The 19,747-nt window shown below is 43.3% G+C and overlaps 1 protein-coding gene and 1 pseudogene across 1 annotated transcript in view; both read right to left on the bottom strand.

Moving 5' to 3' along the window:
• Positions 1–139: 139 nt before the first annotated feature.
• LOC145446044 (uncharacterized) lies at positions 140–1,495 on the bottom strand (annotated as a pseudogene).
• A 137-nt stretch (positions 1,496–1,632) lies between these two features.
• Positions 1,633–19,747, bottom strand: part of LOC145446034 (linear primary-alkylsulfatase-like) — a 62,893-nt gene continuing 44,778 nt past the window's right edge. The window contains exons 4-5 of the mRNA XM_080324219.1: positions 4,052–4,234; positions 1,633–2,925 (exon numbers count right to left, since the gene is read on the bottom strand). Coding sequence (XP_080180345.1) covers positions 1,724–2,925; positions 4,052–4,234 — 1,385 coding nt within the window. The 3' untranslated portion in view covers positions 1,633–1,723. The remainder of the gene's footprint in view (positions 2,926–4,051; positions 4,235–19,747) is intronic.

The raw sequence follows: 19,747 nt of genomic DNA, 5'->3' as shown, positions 1-19,747 counted from the left end.
CAGAAATCGCTCGCGGTCTATTTTCATATCTCCAATCGCGATTCATGACTCGCCCATCCCAGACATAATCTGTTTGAAGACAACAAAGTCGCGCAACGCATATATGAAGCAAAATAATATTAATGACAATTATGCCAATCTGAACATCATAAACACGAATTATATTCGATCGCTGTCGCGTTGCAACTCGCATTATGCTTATCGTAACTTCCACTCCGTACCCCTAAAATCGTAAACTGTAAGAATGTAGCAGTTGCATGAATATTTATATCAACTTGTTGAACTTGGGAATAATTTCCTGCGCTTTGGTCGGATGATCATCACGCAATATCTATAAAATAATATATCAATGAGATGTATGGCAGCATATTGTTTACCAGAGGTTTATATTCATTGCTTCGTTTATTTCAAAGGATATTTTCAACTACATCTCGAAATGCTTGAACGATCTTGCTTTTCTCGCAGTCATTTTCTTGTCAAGTGCTTTACAAAAGATTGTCAACATTCACGCACAAGCAAAGAGAACCTGCCACAGAAAAATACCGTGAAAATCGTTCATGCCCTTTTCTCGATGAAGGACATCGTTCCCTAGTTTTAACCTTGGAATCAGAATTTCCGCATTTGATTTAGTGAGTCCCAAATAAATCATTAAGTTCGTATTGGTTCGGAATGTGTGATTCTGGATTTAGCTCCATATGGGAGATGTTGAAGTCGTCATCGGAGTCATTTTCTGTATCTTTAAGCCTGTCGAGTGTTCTTGGAGCTTTTTTGCTAGGTAGTCTCGGCAGTGAAAACTGACTGTAATGCGGAACAGCGGTGCTTAAGAGGAGAAGGCATATAGAAGGATATGCAGTGTCAAGTCATTTTTTAGTTAATCTGAACCTTGGAATGTCACCCATACAGAAATAACAGTCATCTATAAGGTTTCCAATTTCCCTTCAGATTCTTTATTAGCAAATGGCATTGAATACCGATCTCCCCTTAGCCATCCATCCATATTTCATCGTCATGTTTCGAATATTACATGAAATGCCCAGTTTTCAACTTTGTCTCCAATCTTCATGCCAAAGTAAAGTTCATAAGTATAAAAAACCTTACTTCTATCTATAATTTGTACTTAACTTGTTTCAAACTGATATACAGACCACAGATATATCAAAAAACAGCCAGCAGGCAGATTACATTTGTGATGTTGATAATATTGACGAGATTATACTCACTAGGTCCACAATCAGTGCATTAACAGAACAAAACGATAAGGAATTTGAGATTGCTTGCTGTAGCCAATGCTGACTAACTGAGACTGAGATGATGTTACTGACAGGCAACTATTATGAATTGAATGATGGTTCAAAGTGACGTCACAGTTAATAGGAAATTCAACAGAGGAGCTTAAAAACATGGTACCGGAAGTATAAAAAGCTTAAAATGACATTTTTAAACGACACTTGAGGCAAATGAATGCCAGAAACATATTTTACTATGGAATATGGTATAGGAAATATAAAAAAATCGGTTCTTCTAAATTTTTGTTACATGGTGCTATCACCGCGCGGATGACGGGCACATTTACGTCGCATGCCTGACACGAAGGTATAACGTTACGAACTGACTTTTCTGAATCACGACAAGTCAAACCACAACCAGATTTTATATTTGTGCGCAATGGAACATATACTTTTCGCTTGTTAGAAATAAATCTCTCTATATGGCTGTCACATCCTCAGGCTGAGTTGACTGGGTCGAAGCAGTCCAGGAAATCCTTGTAAATCTTGACGGATCCTCGTAGAATCTCCAGATTTCCCAAAGCCACCTCCATATCCAAATCTTTGTCTTCGGCCTTTATCGATTTGTATGTGGACGTGGTCATCTTCAGATGAGCATCCAGTACGGTATCATGGGGTATGGGCGAGAACACATCGCACACGCTGTTGCGCAATGTAGCCACGTACGATTCGTTAGTATCCGAGTAATCAAGTCCAATAGAATAATTCTTGCATTGGCATTCGAGACCGTTCACCTTCGAGCTTAGCATACCCAAAACTGTACGCACCGACGATGAATTGATTACGAACGCCCTGGCTGCTTTGGTGCGCTGTAGCGACAAGCCAGTCTCCAACTCGGTGGCGGAGGTTAAATAATAACTGCGTCCGTTGGGGCTGATTTCTTCCGATCCAAGTGCCCGTAGTGTACTAATCCTGATTTGTTTAGCCGTGTTAGCGTACGGTCCTTTTACCGCATTTATATCTGTTAAATACTCCGCGAGTTCGAGAGCCCACTTATCATCAGCGATGATATGCCGTCCCATCTTACTGTATTGTTTCATTGACCTCTCGTGGGAAAATTGAGCTTCTCGTAATATCGTCAACGCCGGACTGGCGTTGCTCATCTTTGAGCGTCTCACCAAGCGTACGAGACGCGACGCGCGTTCCTTATCCGTCATGGGATGCAGATCTTTTGGATCGCCGCTAAACCACCCAAGGTAGTTGGTGAAGATTCCACGAATCGACCAGGCTACCGTTCCGTAGTGCTCTTGGAGATGAGGATGTTCGCCGACTTTGTCAGGAAGACGCAAGACTTCGATTATCTCCGTGGCGGTGTATCCTTTGTTAAGAAGGCGTAGCGTCTGGTCGTGTACGTACTTGATTGCGTCTCGATAGATGAGAAGGGTATCGTCGACCACTTCCTTGCTGATGACCGGTCTGGTGTGCGAGCCGACAAGGTACTCGGCTTTCAATTCTCTTACGCGGTCAAGGCTTCGGTACCACTGTTTTGCGTTGCGGGCTGGGCTACCTCGGATGGTATACAGGTTCGGGAAGGTTTTGTAAAGATTGTCTCCGGGAAGCGCAGTTTGTAGTTTGGGCAGCCAGACTGTAGTTTGGTCGTTGGTTTCCCCGGGAGTATGTATCAGTTCGAACTCGATTCCTGAAATAATACTGCCGTATAAAAAGCGGAGCATGCCAGTGTGTCCGTTTCTAATATTGCCGTGTCAGGAACATATAATAACTTATAAAAATTATAATATATCATCGTATCGTTTCCATTTAAACCAGGGTGTCAAACAGACGGCCCGCGGGCCTCATCCGACGAACCAGATAATTTCATGAGGCCCGCGAGGCAACTCTGAGTAGATTGAAGAATACTTCCATTATCCAGCACATTTGTAACAAATGTTGAGATTTTTAGTATGACATACTTCTATAAATAGTCCCGCAAGACAGCACATGTCGAGTATGTTTACAGGCTACATTATAACCACCCGACTGTTCTGTTATGGTTTTGAGTCACCATTAGGAGCAGGTCGCAGACGTTACCACCCAATTGCAAGAAGGCAAAAAAGTGCGTATATTCATTCCAGTCTTTTATAGAAAAACTGACCAAAACTAGTTATTCACAGAAAAGAAAACGCCGATGCGAAAACCTTATATGCAGGTTACATAATAGAGACCTCCAGCGTCGAGAGAAACCCGAATCGCGATATGATAATGTGAAGCAAATTCCAACGACTGCGCCAACTTACATCATCGTTAGAGCCACTGTTTTATCGCCTTATAACTGTAGTCAGCCACCCAATCAACGTATTATTGCCAATTCCATTTTTGCGAATAAAGGTGCAGCTAAGAACCTCAATGACTCGTTAATGTAAAATACTGCTGTGTATATAGGCTCGTTAATGAAGTATTTAAATGAGAAACAAGAAAATGGATGTTGAGGTATTTTGGGATTGGGGAATTTTGGTGAAACCCGCGAGAATATGATGTGTTGAATCCTGCCCGCGACGTCCGTTGAGTTTGACACTCCTGATTCAATAATAAAATTGCATTTTAACCCATTACGGATTTATCGCGATCATGATCGAATATTTGATAATCCAGAAGAGTCGTGTCATGTACGACATCGACGCAGTATTCATGGAAGTGGAGCTATACGCCTGTTACGCGATCCCTTGGAAAAATGCATGAAAAAAAATGTGATGGTAGCAAATTAAGTAAAGTAGCATATGTCCCATAATTTAGTGAAGCGAATCCATAATAATAATTACCCAACTTACCGGCCACGCTGAAGCTTTTGCGCCCCACATACGTTATAGTAGGCTTTGGTATGATTAATTCGGAATCGGTGTTGACCAAAAGTTCTGGGCCAATCCCGGCACCAGTACGAAAACTGTCGTTCTTGGGAATAAGGGATCCCAACATTCTCACTCCTCTAGCCAGTCCAATCTCGTAGGTGTCCGCTAAAAAGTAACGCAGCTAAGGGTATAGATATACTCTTAAAGAGGCACAACGCTCTGAATACGATGTCGTCTAAAATGAAAAATAAATTCGGGAAAAATATTTGGCCATTTTCTGCAGAAATCCACAGAAAAGGAACTGCAGTTAAACGAAAATTCGAACTATTCCTAATCCACTCCAGTTGCATAATAACCATTTTTATGGTTGCGCGGCTGCGAGTCCCCGCTGCTTAAACCCTTGCGTGATATCTTCTTTTGCAATAGCTCTATCCAGTTTCTCGACGCAAAATTTCTATTCTAGTCACATCATTTCGTTAGTTAGTACGTGGAGCTGACATGATGCGTAATCATCTATATTAATTCCCCGTCAGATCATAAGGCATGGCATGCAGTACCGGTAACGTACATCCTGCCATCGAAGAGAATGGTGATTACTGAATAATGATTATACATATGAATAATAATGCATATTTTGGGAGTTGACATCGAAGTTCGTGCTGCTGCATCATCAGCAAAGTGAATACCTGATGTCTATGATAATACATCAGGGGCAGTGACGTCCGGTGAGGTTTGTGGCTGGTGAGGCACTGACACCCCTCCCCCCAAACACACACATACACACACGTAAAGTACCTGATAAAGATACAAAAATATATGAACAACAGCAGCAAGAAAAGCAGCGAGGCGAGAGCGTTTTCTCTGCATCCTGTTAGCCGTTGCCATTATACATTCTACAATAGATGTTTGAATTATTTCCTTTAGTGAAATATTCAGTTATTTAATACAGATTGCTCACCGAGAACCGTTAAAAATATGTTATTTAAGGTCCTAATGTCGGTTTTATAGTCTCTATTGCCATTTGCTCGTCCAATGTCCTTTTTTACAAGATTGAAATGGACAATGTATTAGCGAAACTAAATATGTCACTCACTAACATCAAACTTGGTTGAAGATATCATTCAGACTGCGGAAAACCAGTGTTAGATTCATAATTTTGATTGGGGATGCCGATTTCCGTGGAACAAGATTCGCATGTATATAAAACCTACAAAGTTAGGTGATTGAATTGGCGTCCTGTTTCTTATCACATTAGCCATCTTCAGACACAGGTTATCTATAGGCTACTGCTCGCCATAAAGGCCACAAACAACGACAACTCAGGCTATATGTAAGGAGCTATCACATACCACGATTTAACGTAGCTATGGATGGAAAATACATAACAGGTAGGCTACATCAGTAAGGGAATCTATTTGCTCGGCATTACGTATTGGTCGTCGCTATTATAAAATTCCTAGAAGACTGTTGGTTTCCGAAATCGATAGCGCGTTTCACTAAAGATAACCAACCTACGGATAGATGCGCAACACGTGATTCACGGTCGAGTGATTTGACAGTTGGCAGATTTTTTGTCGCTGCATAGCATGAAACGGCAACGTAATTGATAATCCCATAGATTACGACGCGAGCGCTCAAATTAAATAAAGTTTATCTTATTTGAAAGCTACAGTTGCGCTGATTCTGATAATACATATTAAATTTCCATCAAGGCAATGGAACCACCCCGAAATAGCCTTCAAAGTCTGAAAATCGGCATTGTTCTAAACCAGGGGTGTCAAATTCAGCTGACATCGCGGGCCGTATTCAACACTTCAGATCGCTGGCGGGTTGCAGCAAATATTCCATAATCCCAAAATACCTCAAAATCACTTCTTTTGTGATACATTTGAACACTTTATTAACCAGTCTATACACAATAGTATATTACATTATATTACGGATCTTAGGAGTTCTATTCTAGCTCCAGATTTATTCGCAAACAGTGGAATCGGCAATGATACGGTGATTGGGCGGCTGATTACGGTTATAAACCGATAAAACAGTGGCTCTAACGATGACATCAGCTGGCTTATTTCTATGCCCCTTCGTTTTAGTAATATATTGGCATTAACCTTGCTATTGCGTTGTGAGGATGCAAAAGATTTAACCGTAAACGCGGACATTGGAATTTGCTTCATATGATTATTTCTCGATTCGGGTTTTCCTCGAGGCTGGTGACCATGTAACCTGCAGAGAAGGGTTTCGCATGATGCGCGTGGGAGAACACAACCAACTGGAAGATAAAAACATCAGGAAATCAGCTAGTCGTTCGCATGAACCCTTCGGAAACTATGACACACAGTCAAACAACCGCCTTGGTCAAAATAATATCAGTATACAAGCAGGCAGTGTGGAAGGGACGGAATTTCAAGAAAAAAGAAAAGAAACACATATACGGAAACTGGATAACCACATCAATTATCAGGAGATTGGAAAGAAGAAGAAAACTTGAAGATCAAGAACAAGCAGAAAAAATTCACGACAAGCTACGACAACAGCTTGAAGAAAACCAATAATGGGTGTGATGATAAAGCAACAACACAATAGATACATGAAAAACAACAGAAGAAGTGTAACCCCTGACGCTCCTATCTCACCCACAGTAGGGTGATTTGTGGCCGGCTTGGGACACAATAAAACCTCAAATGTGAAGGGTTTCGCATTGGCGTTTTTGCTTCTGTTACGAACTAGTGTTTGGTCAGTGAAATGAATTCACACTTTCTTGCCTTCTCGGAATTCGGTGTCAATGTCAGCGACCCGCACCTAATGATGACTAAAAACCACAAAACCGCCGTTGGGTAGTTATAATTAGGGCTGGGCACAATGATTCGAGTACTCGAATCTGAATCGAGTATTAATTTTAATGATTCGAGTCGAGTAGTAAAAGACGATATTTTCGAGTACTGAAATTACAAGCTCCCCGCTACTGAAAGTTAATTTATCAACGACAATTATAGTTTTGATGCTAGTTTCCAACGTTGAAGGCTTAAAATACTGATTGGCCGCATCGAAGCATAGTACAAAGCTACAAAGCTTACGTGAAATAACACATTTTCGAAGTCGTAATCATCCCATAACCTTGTCACGAAGTGCAATGAAATCGCTATGGTCGAAAAAATATCAAAGCATCTGTAAAGTGATGGATAACAGGCATTATATTCTTTGCTATGGCATAAAAGGTACATATTTGAACTTTGACATATTACATTCTGTTATGACGTCATAATGTGTGATACTCGAATACTCGACTCGACTCGAAGCATAATACGTGATTCAGAATCGAATCACTCCAGTACTCGATTTTGCCCAGCCCTAGTTATAATGTGGCCTATAAAGATACTCGTCGTGTGTAGGGAAGCGAGATGGCGCAGTTGGTTAAGCACCAACGTCACGACACCAGTGTCAGTAGTTCGAATCCCGGTTTGGACCAATTTCTACAGTTATCTGATCATCACCGATCCCGCTGTACTAACAGTGTATTGAAAAGCCCAGAAACAGAGGATAAACCACGCCCTTAAAAAAAGTCGGCCGCCGACACTCGGAGACGGACGCATGCAAGAGGATATGCCTGAAGAGTCAATGAAAGAATGATTGAAAGTGGTCAAGCTGAAGATGAAGATGCGTCACTGTACAAATTCAATGCATCTGAACTGTACAATATCTGTGTTGTGACGCGCAAGGCCTCAACGGCGATAAGCGTCACTGTTGATTCCGTGTGTAATAATAACAACACGCTACGTGTGCTGTCTTGAAAGACCATTTTATGGAAGTATTTTCTCAACATCTGGCGGGCCGTATGTTTGACACCCATGTTCTAGACAATCGCAACAACGCAGCACAATGACTAAAACAACGGTTCCACAATTTTCTCTAACTCACCCTGACGACAGGTCAGACACTGCCTCACTTCCCTCATTTGACCGCACGTCACTGATCACGGGTCACCAACCGTTTGCAACCAAAAGCTGCTCCTTGCCTGCTGGTTAATGCGATTGGCTACCAGATACTTCAGCCGTTTTTCCGTGCTCAGTTGGATTTCTTAAGTTAGAGGGTTTAGAGACATTCAGAGCACTGCCCAGGGTTTCCGCCACTTACTCTCACTCACTGGCACTTACACCAACGTCTCCGTGCTCAGTTGCGTTGCTACACTGCGCGCCGAAGCGCAAATCTCCGCAAAGTCACAATTTGCTATCGCATACCGTTATTCATGATCACGGGCAGACATGGGATAATCGCGATTAGTAATCGTAATCGATTATGACGATTACAGCATTTTCAAGTAATCGTAATCGCAATCGATTACATTCGAAAAAATTTCTAAGTAATCGTAATCGTAATTGACTACTTCCCATATCTAATCGATTTCTTTGTGAAAGAACGATTACTTTTTATTTGTACAAGTACTGTGATATAAACTGAACATTCGTGAACAAGGAAGATGTATTATACCAGGTTCATGATAGCACAAACGTCCGATTTTTAAATGTCATTGCTCATTATTACGTCAGAAATAGCCTATTAGCTTTGCTAGTCATTGCGTAAGAAGTATCCACAGTAAAAGCCGTGCTGTATATCAGGTTATCAACACGTTCCACACGCCAGTACCCCGCAGCAGGATAATTAATCACCACTCTACCGAGTAACTTGAGTAATAATGTTTGGTTATGCAAACGCAGTTCGACCGTTGCTGCTTAGCGAGCAGTAGGCCTATATGTAGTAGGCTACGTATACGTACGTACACCGGATAGATATTTGAAATTTTGTACTCGTCAAATAAAACATTACGGTTTCCACAACGAAGCAATAAAAATGAACAGCTGCCGATATATATCATAACCGAGCCGTTTTGCCGTTTCTCGTAGCGGTCGCTTGCAGTACATTATATGTATTAAGTTGAAGGCAGAGTTTTATGTTTTCTTCATCTTCTTCGCATATGACTCTACTCGAAACAGGCGTCAATCGTTATTTCATAATTCTTTACTCAACATTGCGACCTGCCGCCATAGCCATGAGCTTATATATCATATTAGCGTGGGTTTTAGCTAGAATCAGGACCAAAACAGCAATTCGTCCCCCAGTCCAAACGTTGGTATTTGGCCACCATAGGGTGATATTTTTAAGTTGAAGACTGAATTTCGTCAATAATAGCGGTTATTGCATTACCGTATATTATTAATAATTTTTAATCCTCATTTTATCTCTGCTCCCCGATGGTCAGATTTACCTGTAGAGCTGGGGGTACATAATTCATAATTATAACGCCTGTTATCTTGTTATAATTACTTTATCGTATGTTGTTCATTCGTGACTTCCGGTCTGTTATATAATCAAGATAATGTTGTATCCCAAACGTAGCAGACTAAAAGAAAAACTTTCCTGAGACGCACACACAAATTGTCATGTCTTTAATGCTCTGTGGATGTACGGGGGGCATTTGCATTGTGGGCTCGGATTGGAAGGACCGGACCAGTAGTCACGCCCCCCCCCCCCCCAGCGTGGCTATTGACAATGGACACATGCCCTAAGTTTCGGCCAAAGTCTTTTAGTAGCACACTTCGCGAAGTCGCGTGTTGGTCGAAATTCCATATGTCTTTTGGTGTGTCGTGGCACGGTATTGACTGAAACCTAAATACCTATTGCTATAAAATAGGGTTGCATTTAAAACAAAAATAAATTTAAAGAGAGCATGTTTACAACAAGGCCCTTGTTTAAAACATGTTTTGTATTTTATTTTATTTTATTTTTTTAAGCCATGACGTGACGAATGTGGATTGACATTGACAATAGAAAATATGGGGTAAATATGGCTCCTTTGACGAAATATCCGTACTATAACTGTTGAACGGACTATTTTGAGGGGTTCCAACCATCCCATATCTATGTACGTCGGCTAAATCGGGTGGTAATAGTGGAAAGCATTATTTTTACACAATTATGGCATAATTTTAAAACTTAAAAAACACAATTTTTTTAAAGCCTTTGTTTAAAACATGCTTTAAACAGTGTGTTTTAAACAGCCATTTGTTTTAAATGCAATCCTAAATTATGTATGCGATTCCCGTCTGACCGTCGTTGAGTACGGAGGTCTCTCGTGAAAGAGCAATTATCGCTAGTCTTCGCTTGCCTCATTAGGTATCGATACTCCGCGAGGTCAGGTCTTTACGTAGTGTAGGCGCAGACGTGTCTCTTGGGATCTTTGTCAGGTAGTAAGTAGAGTGTATACCCTCACCGCCTTAAAAAGGGTAGGTGATGGAGGGTATAACCTCTAATCTCAAACGTAGAATGGAAGATCCAGATAGCGATGAGGGAGCTGTTGGATCTTGCGGGAATACCAAGATTCCGGCCAGGAAATTCGCGATCGTAGATAATCCCAACGCTACGACGACTTCTCAGCCATCGTCTAGTCAAAACTTTGATAGCTCTGCACCGACCATTATCCCGAGTGCATCATTGGCAACACCGGTGTCAAGTGGGGGATCCGCATTCGTGACGGATCTCGTCAATAGTATGACCGTTATAATTTCGGGCAGAGATAGGGTGATGACACGATATCACCCTGGGAACGTTAACAGAGCTCTATACGCTATCATCGACAGCTATGCTGGTATCAAGCCACTCCCCTCAGGAGATCTTCTCCTTACCTGTTATAATCACAAGCAAGTGACTAAAATGTTAGAATGCGTTTCATTAAGTGACGCGACCACAAATACTAAAATTGCTATCTCAGTTACACTAGGCTTACCATATTTTGGAAATGTAAAAAGAGGACAGTTTTTCAGAAATTTGCAAGATGCAAAACCGGAGTAGAATTCTCAAAAACCGGTGAATTTTTCGCACTTTGTGATCGGTTGACTAAAAAAAAAAAAAAGGTCATCACTTCCGCTCAGAGCTCAAAATATCGTTTTCTTCTCCACATTGCCAGGTGGATGACTAAAAAAAAGGTCATCTTTTCGCTCAGAGCTAAAATCACCGTTTTTCACTCCAAACTATCCGCCGGAGCTTCACTTCTGTGCTAATTTGCGGCATATCACTTGCAATTTGCTCTAAATCTTACCTAAATTTTCAAAAAAGAGGACAAAATCTCAAAAAACAGGACAAAAGGGCGTCCTCCGAGGACACTTTCAAAAAAGTCAAAAAAGAGGACAAATCCTCTTAAAAGAGGACGTATGGCAAGCCTAAGTTACACCTCACACCGCACAGAAGCCATACGCCGGTCGCGCAGTCATCAAAGGGGTACCCTTGGAAATACCGGAGAGTGAGTTGTTAGAAGACCTGACTGCCAGTAGTGTGTCGCACCTCAAACGCCTGAAACGGAGGGCAGAGAAAGGGTTTGAGCCAAGCCTGTCCGTCTTGCTATACTTTAGTTCAACAGAGGTAGGCTACCCAACTACGTTACGTTCGGTTACCTACGCTTCCGCGCGAACACTTACAATCCACCGCCAACACGCTGCTTCAGATGTATCAAATTCGGCCACACCTCTAAATCTTGCCGCGGAAAACCGAGCTGCACAAAATGTGGCGACATGGACCATACATACAATGAATGCAAAAATAACAGAAAATGCATCAATCGCAATGAAAATCATAGTGCCGCTTATGGCGGGTGCCCCGTCTATAAAGAAGAGGCAAAAATCCAAATTGTCAAAGAGAGGGCAAACCTCTCCTTCCCTGAGGCAAGGCATCAAGTACGTACACAGGATCTCGTATCGGACTCTTCGACAACGCCGCAGGATTCCATTTCTGCTTCGTCGACAATGCCAAAGAGTCCCACGTCCATAAAGTCACCGCCAAAAGCAAATCATTGAAAGTCAGAAATCACCTAAACAGAATTATACCAACCACGCCATCACCCAATAACGGGGACTTGAGACAACTACAGAGAAATCAATCAGAACAATCTGCGTTACGAAACCCCACCGCAACACAGACTGATGATACCGCAGACAACACGACAGTTCACTTGAAACAATTAGAACCGATGCAACTGCTGGTGATGGTAGCAGAAATCGTCCAGGTTACGATTTCAGCTTACCAAACTGGCAACGGAAACATATTTACCATCGTCGCAGAAGCGTTTGGAAAGTACTTTGGACAGCATATCGACTCGACCTTGTTGCAGAAAATGTCGAAAAACGCATACAATCAAAATTCGGAGGTACGAAATGAAGCCACGGTCCCACAAAATCGCGATGGACAATAAACCGCTAACCATATTACAATGGAATTTCCATAGTATATATAAAAAATTGCCGGAGTTCAAGCATTTTCTATCGACCCTAGATCACAAACCAGACGTTATTCTTTTGCAAGAGACTCACCTAATCGACAAATCAACGCATCGCAGCGAGAAACTGCTCTAGCGGGTACGACACCCCGATCTTAAACTAGGTCGTCTGCGAATGATCCGGCACCTCGCCCGCGCGAAAAGTGCTACCGTCGTCTCGGCCGGCCCGAGTTTACGGGCCGGCAAAGGGTCGACCGCCACAGGCTCCGTCGGCGCCGGGGCAGGACCCCGGCGCCTAGCCGCGCCTCGCTCGCCTCGAGGCACCCGGGACATCGTCGCTACTCAGGCGGGATTCCGACTTAGAGGCGTTCAGTCGTAATCCCCCAGATGGTAGCTTCGCGCCATCGGCTTGTCAGCCGAGCGCATGAACCAAATGTCTGAATCTGCGGTTCCTCTCGTACTGAGCAGAATTACTGTCGAGACAACGCTTCATCAGTAGGGTAAAACTAACCTGTCTCACGACGGTCTAAACCCAGCTCACATTCCCTATGTTGAAATTACGGGGTTATCGGCTTTTTCGACGCGACAAGACGGTTCACAAGGGTGGTCTGGCAGCTTTGGTTGCAGAATCTCTGAATTGTCGCGAGGACGTTTCCGTGGCATCGAATTGCTTCGAGTTGATGTGCCTGAGACTTGCCAACATAACTATATGCAACGTCTATATACCTCCCGATTGCACTTTGAGCCAAGACGACCTCTCTTTTTTGTCATCTTCAGAGTCGCGGTCACTCATTTGTGGTGACTTTAATGCTCACCATTGGGCATGGAGCCATCGCTCAAACCAATGGGGTAACCGACTTTATGAGTATATTGACAGGCATAACTTTGTTTTGCTCAACACTTCGCAACCGACGAGAATCAACCTATCCGCAGATGCCATACATCGCTCATCCCTGATTGATATAACCCTTGCGTCACCAGACATTGCGGCTTGTTGTCACACCAGCGTGTCAGGTCACCTCATTGGCAGCGATCACTTTTTAGTGTCCACGACATGTCACTGCAATGTGGCACGTTCGCCAAAAATACCAAGATGGTGTTTTAAAAAAGCCAACTGGCTGGATTTCTCGCAGAACGTGGACCGTGCCCTCAGCAGCCCTATGCCGGAAAATGTACAGCAACTCAATACTGCTCTCACAAATACCATAGTCAATTCCGCCAAAATCACAATTCTCCGGACGCGAAACACCAACAAGATCCCTGTGCAATGATCCCTCTATGCTGCGCACGTGCGCAAATGCGCAGTGCTGAAGCGGTCTCTGCGCACAGAAAATCTAAGTTGCGCACAAAAATCCGAAGTGATGTTTTTTTTTATGTCGTTGCGCACTGTTGTCCAAGGGACCACGCAGGCGCGCAAACTCGCGAAAAATTAGAGGGAACATTGCCAGGGGCAAATAGTGTTTATCGCTGAAGTCTTACACCGAGGTACAAGTGCGGCCCGCAAAGGTAAATATTGCGCTCCGTGAAGAAATGAGACTTTGCAATCACGAGCGCCTAACGAAAAAACTTTTCTTTTAGTATGGTCTCGTACGCGTGAGCGATACTGATATCATTTCAATAGCGCATTATTTTCTGGGAATGGCGAAATAAAATGGTTTAACAAAGTTATAAATAACAATGGGCTAGCTCGAAGTTAATCTGCGAGAAACTAGCGCCTAGTCTTCTCCGCGTGTCATGAACATTGCGTAAGATTTCCTCAGGACCGTAACTGCCGCACCCAAACCCTCAATTAGGGGGCCGAGATCGAAGGGAGCCCAAAATTATTTCGTGAATTAACATAAATCATGGTGTATTTTTTGGGAATTTTTCAAAATATTTTTCGCGCCGCGCGCGAATCAATTTTGTCAAATATCTTGATTATTAGGTACCCTTCCTGTTATGTTCCTGATCTTGTTTGAACAATAACTCAATGCGACGAGGTTGCAATACAGAATCAGTAGGCTATATTATCAGCAGAATAACTTTACGGCAGCGACACGATCCAGAGTGTAGTTAAATGAAAGACCACGAGACAACAGAACACAGGATATAAATACAAGCACGACACACGAGGAAGTAATGATTGGCGGTAATTACTAATCCTATAGAAAGAAAGAGTTGCACGACACTAAAACGTAAATACACGAACATAACAGTCCTCCCCTATAAGTTGAGACGGTTGCCCACATTTACGTAGGTTTGTAGAAATCGGTTGGCTTTCTGTCCCTAAGAGGATAACGTCTACCCGACGTATGGGAAGGATTAGCTGCAGGACCTTGTGCCCTGTTCCTAACCAATGGTTGCTCAGCTTGCGACTGCGGAGGCTGAGCAACTTCCTGTGTGGCTGTATTATTATGGCCAGCTGAAATCAAGCGTGGTTGGAGTTGGTTTTTGTGCCTCCTCCAATACCCATGATCCATCGGTACGTAGCGAGAAGCGTTTGGAGCGCGAAGTTGAGATCTTTTCCCCCGTCGCAATGTTTTATCAATCCAACTTTCAAAGTCTGGACGAATCGCTCCGCTTCCCCGTTCGAGGCAGGGTGAAAAGACGGTGATACGATATGGCTGATTGCCAAATTAGAACAAAACGTATCGAATTCATTCGATGTGAATTGCGGCCCGCCATCCGTGACAATTGTTATGGGCAAGCCTTCGATAGAGAAGACTTCCCTCAAAGCGTTGACCACACACGAGGTTGTGGTAGAACCGACATTCATTACTTTAACGAAAGGATATTTCGAATGCGCATCGACGATGACAAGAAACATTCTATTGTTCATTGGATCTGCGAAATCCAAGTGAATTCGTTCAAAGCTTTCAAGACGTTTTAGGCCATTCGCGATACTGACGATCAGGCGCTTTCATTACCTTACGGCAAGCGTCGCAACTCTTCACGAGATTTTCAATGTCGCGATTAATGGAAGGCCATGTGATGTAACGTCGAGCCATCTGCTTCATTTTCGCGATACCCCAATGTCCTTCGTGCAATAATAAGACTCGCGAGCGAAGTGACTGCGGAATTACTACGCGCTGAAAACCATCAATATTGAGCATGACTACGTCTTCGTGCAGAGAAAGGGAGTGTTTGCGAGTCGAAAACCAAGAAAAATCGTCAATGTGCGTCTTTGTAGATTCCAATTACCATGCGTGACAGATAATTTTACTAGTTTCATGGTTTTGTCCTTCAGCGTCGCGTCGCGAATTTCATTGCGAGTTATCGGTAAGCCATCGAATGCCATATTAATAGCGTGAACGATCTCCGCGTTTTCACGAATTTCCAGTTCGTCAAACTCGGGGTCTGGACCCTTTGGTAGGCGAGATAAACCGTCGGCGTTTCCGTGCTGATTAGTCGGTTTATAGCGAATATCGTATTGGTAAGTCATGAGCGTTAGTGCCCATCGCTGTAAGCGTTGCGCTGTAATCACGGGAATTTTCTTGTCTGGCGAGAAAATAGCTAAAAGCGGTTTGTGGTCCGTTACGAGCGTAAATTTTCTACCATACAAGAATTGACGAAATTTCGTGACTCCGTAAATGATTGACAGAGCTTCCTTCTCTATTTGAGAGTAGGATTTTTGCGAATCGGAAAGCGTTTTCGACGCGTGTGCGATCGGTCTCTCTTCGCCATTGTGCTCAATTGAGAGGACAGCACCGATTCCGAATTGAGAAGCATCCGTCGACAAAATGAGCTGCTTGTTTATATCATAATGAGCTAACTGCGTACCGTCGATTACGTCGTTTTTGAGAATGCGAAAAGCTGCGTCACAGTCCGTATTCCAAATGAATTTCGCGTCTTTTTGAAGAAGGCGATACAAGGCAGCGGCTTTATTCGTGAAATTAGGAATAAACGCGCGATAATAATTGACTTTGCCCAGGAATGCCTGTAGCTGGCGAACATCCTGAGGTTTAGGCAACTGTTTGATTGCTTCAACGGATTTGTTAGACGGGCGTTTGCCGTCCTTGTCGATTATGTGACCAAGATACTCGATACTACTTTTGAAAAAATCACATTTAGCGAAGTTGACGGTGAAACCGTATTCGGTGAGGCGCTCAAAGAGTAGCGATAAGTTGCGAAAATGATCGCGTTCATCAATGCCAGTAACGATTATGTCATCGATAAAACTAGCAACAGCGGGTAAGCCGGCGATCATGGCATCAATACAGCGTTGAAAATTTGCGGGACTAGATGCGACTCCGAAACACATGCGTCGATAACGGAATAGACCGAATTGCGTGTTGATGACACACAAATTCTTCGCATCATCATCTAATTCTAGCTGAAAATAAGCATCGGCAAGATCAATTTTCGTGAATATACAACCACCCTGTAACTTGTGAAGAATTTCATCCAAGGAGGGCAGGGGATGTTGATCTACCTGAATTTGTTGATTCAATGCTTTGAAGTCACCACAAATGCGTACTGAACCATTTGATTTAGTGACGGCAACAATTGGTGCTGCCCAATCACTGTAATTGATTGGTTCGAGAATACCTTGATTGACTAATCTATCCAATTCGGTTTGAACAGCGATTTGCCTTGCAAACGGCAAGGGACGTGGCTTGTTAAATACGGGCTTGGCATTAGGTTTCAAGTGAATTGTAACCTTTGTCTTGGTGCATCGTCCTAACACATTAGAGAAAACGGAGGGAAATTTGGACTGAAAAGATACCAATTTGTCGTTCGAATCAGAAATGGCAATAGTGTTACATGATTGCGATTTGACCATCTGCGAGGAAATTGCATCCAAAGCAGACGTTCCCTTAGCGGTCATGGAGAAAGCATCGCTCCAATCGAGACCAAAAATGTTTTGCCCACGGTGTTCGTCGAGAACCACCAATTTTAAGCCAACTCGAACTTCGCAACCCACCTACACGGTTACAGTGCAAATACCTTTCACTTTCAGTGGCTTGTCGCCGTACGCTACGAAAGAGCAATGGTATGCTGAGAGTTTCGGATAGCCCAAAGTTTTGTACCCAGTCAATCCCACCATGGCGGCGGGTGCACCAGTGTCCCACTGTGTCGGCATCGGAATGCCGTTGATGCTGGAGTTGATCCAGAGCTGGTTTCCTACGCGTCGATATAGTTGGTCGATGTCGAAGGAGAGGAGTGGCACTGAGCAGAAATTGACGGATGTGACCTGTTGAGTGACACTAGGTTTGGTAGACATGCACACAGGTTTGATATGACCTTTACGATCACATTTCTGACATACTGAATGTCGATATTGACAGTCTTGTCTCTGGTGATCGATGAAACAGCGGCTGCAGGATTTCAGTCTTTCTGGGAAGTTGCCTTGGTTGGATTTGAAGGTTTTTTCCCCTTCTGATAACTTCCCGTCATTTTGTTGACGACGGAAGTGTCTTTACCGCTACTCTCGCCTTGGATAACCCTATCAGTTTCCAGCGTTCTCACGTATGTTGCGGCTACTTTGAGAACGTCGTCGAGGGATGGATTGGTTTGCGTTAGACAATGCCGTCTCACATCCGCGTGCGGCGTTTCTTTAATGATGAGATCGCGCATTAGCCCATCAACGTAGCTCTGATCACAGCCATCTCTTGAGCATATGAAGTTGCAATCCTTGGAGATTCCGCGTAGAGTTGCAATCCAATCAGCGTATGACTGTCCCGGCTGCATTTTGCAATTGTAAAATTCGTACCTGGCTGCTTGCACATGAATGGAGTCTTTGAAGTGTGTAGACAACTTCTCAGTCAACGCGTCGAAAGTTTGCGCACTGACATCAGCAGAACCAAACAAATTACGTAGGAGCGAGTACGTTTCAGGTCCAACCCATGAGAGTAGACACGCTTTTCTTTTCTCTATGTTGGAAATGCCGTAAATTGCTAGGTGATGGTTGAATCGTTGCAGATACTGGTCCCAGTTCTCCTTTGATTTTACAAACGAATCGAACTTGGGAGCGGTAGCTTCAGATGTTGATGCACCGGGATTCAATCTCTGCGTTAACTGCGCCATCTCTGTCATGACTTTTGCCATTGCATCGTCATGCTGCCTTTGTTGCTTCGCCATCATTTCTTGCTGCTTCTCTAGAAGCTTCAATATAATTGCTTCCATGATATATGTTCGTCGTATGAATAACTATGAATCCGACTTCTGACACCAATTGTTATGTTCCTGATCTTGTTTGAACAATAACTCAATGCGACGAGGTTGCAATACAGAATCAGTATATTATCAGCAGAATAACTTTACGGCAGCGACACGATCCAGAGTGTAGTTAAATGAAAGACCACGAGACAACAGAACACAGGATATAAATACAAGCACGACACACGAGGAAATAATGATTGGCGGTAATTACTAATCCTATAGAAAGAAAGAGTTGCACGACACTAAAACGTAAATGCACGAACATAACACTTCCCACAACAAAAAATACGCGTGATTAAGAGAAATGGGCACTTGGGCGTCGGTCATTACCTTGCCACGACCCACCAAGACATATGAAGTTATAGGCTATGTGACATGCGACTATATGCTGACCGAAAACTTCGATTCATATACATATAAGTTTAATTGTCCATAGGCGCGTAAATGGCTGGCGCTTAATATACATGTGCTGGCGATCCGAGTCCCACAACAAGACAAATGCCATGTCGAGGGAACATTATTTGCCAGTAGAGAAATACCAATATTAAATCGTGTTCGTGTTTTAGTTTAGTACGTTTGAGCGATTTCAATGTCTTTTGACATAGCCGATAGGAGGTCACGAAATAGCATCTTGTAACGAAGTCATTATACCAACGGGTGCGCGCGAAGATGTTTAATTAATATTTAGAGGACCTACCTTTTCTAACACACCTCACTCGATCAGCTTTACCGGTAAATCTGATTATGTGAGCAGAGAGAGGATAAATGGATAGCAATAGATATATGCATTTATGCAATTCCCGATCATATTGACCGATTCAATCATGAATCCTATGAATTTTTCGCGCTTCACGCGTACACGCGAGACAACCACCAAACCGGCCCCCGATGTAGATGGTAAGTATCGGCAAAAAGCGCAGAGCACGACAGGGGGGTCTGGGGGCGAAGCACCCCAGAAGTTCGGTTTATCACCTTATGTGGGGGGCTGGTTGCGCACTATTGTCCAAGGGCCTGCGCAGTGAGTAAACGTGTTTGCGCAGACTCGTGAAAAATTAGAGGTAACATTGTCCCTGTGCCTTGGTGGAATAAGGACTGTAAAAGGGCCGTTCGACGCAAGAAAGCTGCATTCTTGAAAATGAAAAGATCTTTCAATTACCGTGACGTGATCTGCATTAAGCGACTGAGGTCGGAATGCCGCAAAATCATTCTGACTGCGAAGAGGTCGTGCTGGGAAGAGTTTTGCGATTCTATTAACCGAAAAACGGACTTCC

Source organism: Botryllus schlosseri, chromosome 9 (assembly GCF_051294905.1).
Source record: "Botryllus schlosseri isolate E-star chromosome 9, Bs_hap1, whole genome shotgun sequence".
NCBI lineage: Eukaryota > Metazoa > Chordata > Ascidiacea > Stolidobranchia > Styelidae > Botryllus > Botryllus schlosseri.
The sequence above is the reverse complement of the archived record's forward strand: the minus strand, read 5'-3'. Positions and strand labels throughout refer to the sequence as shown.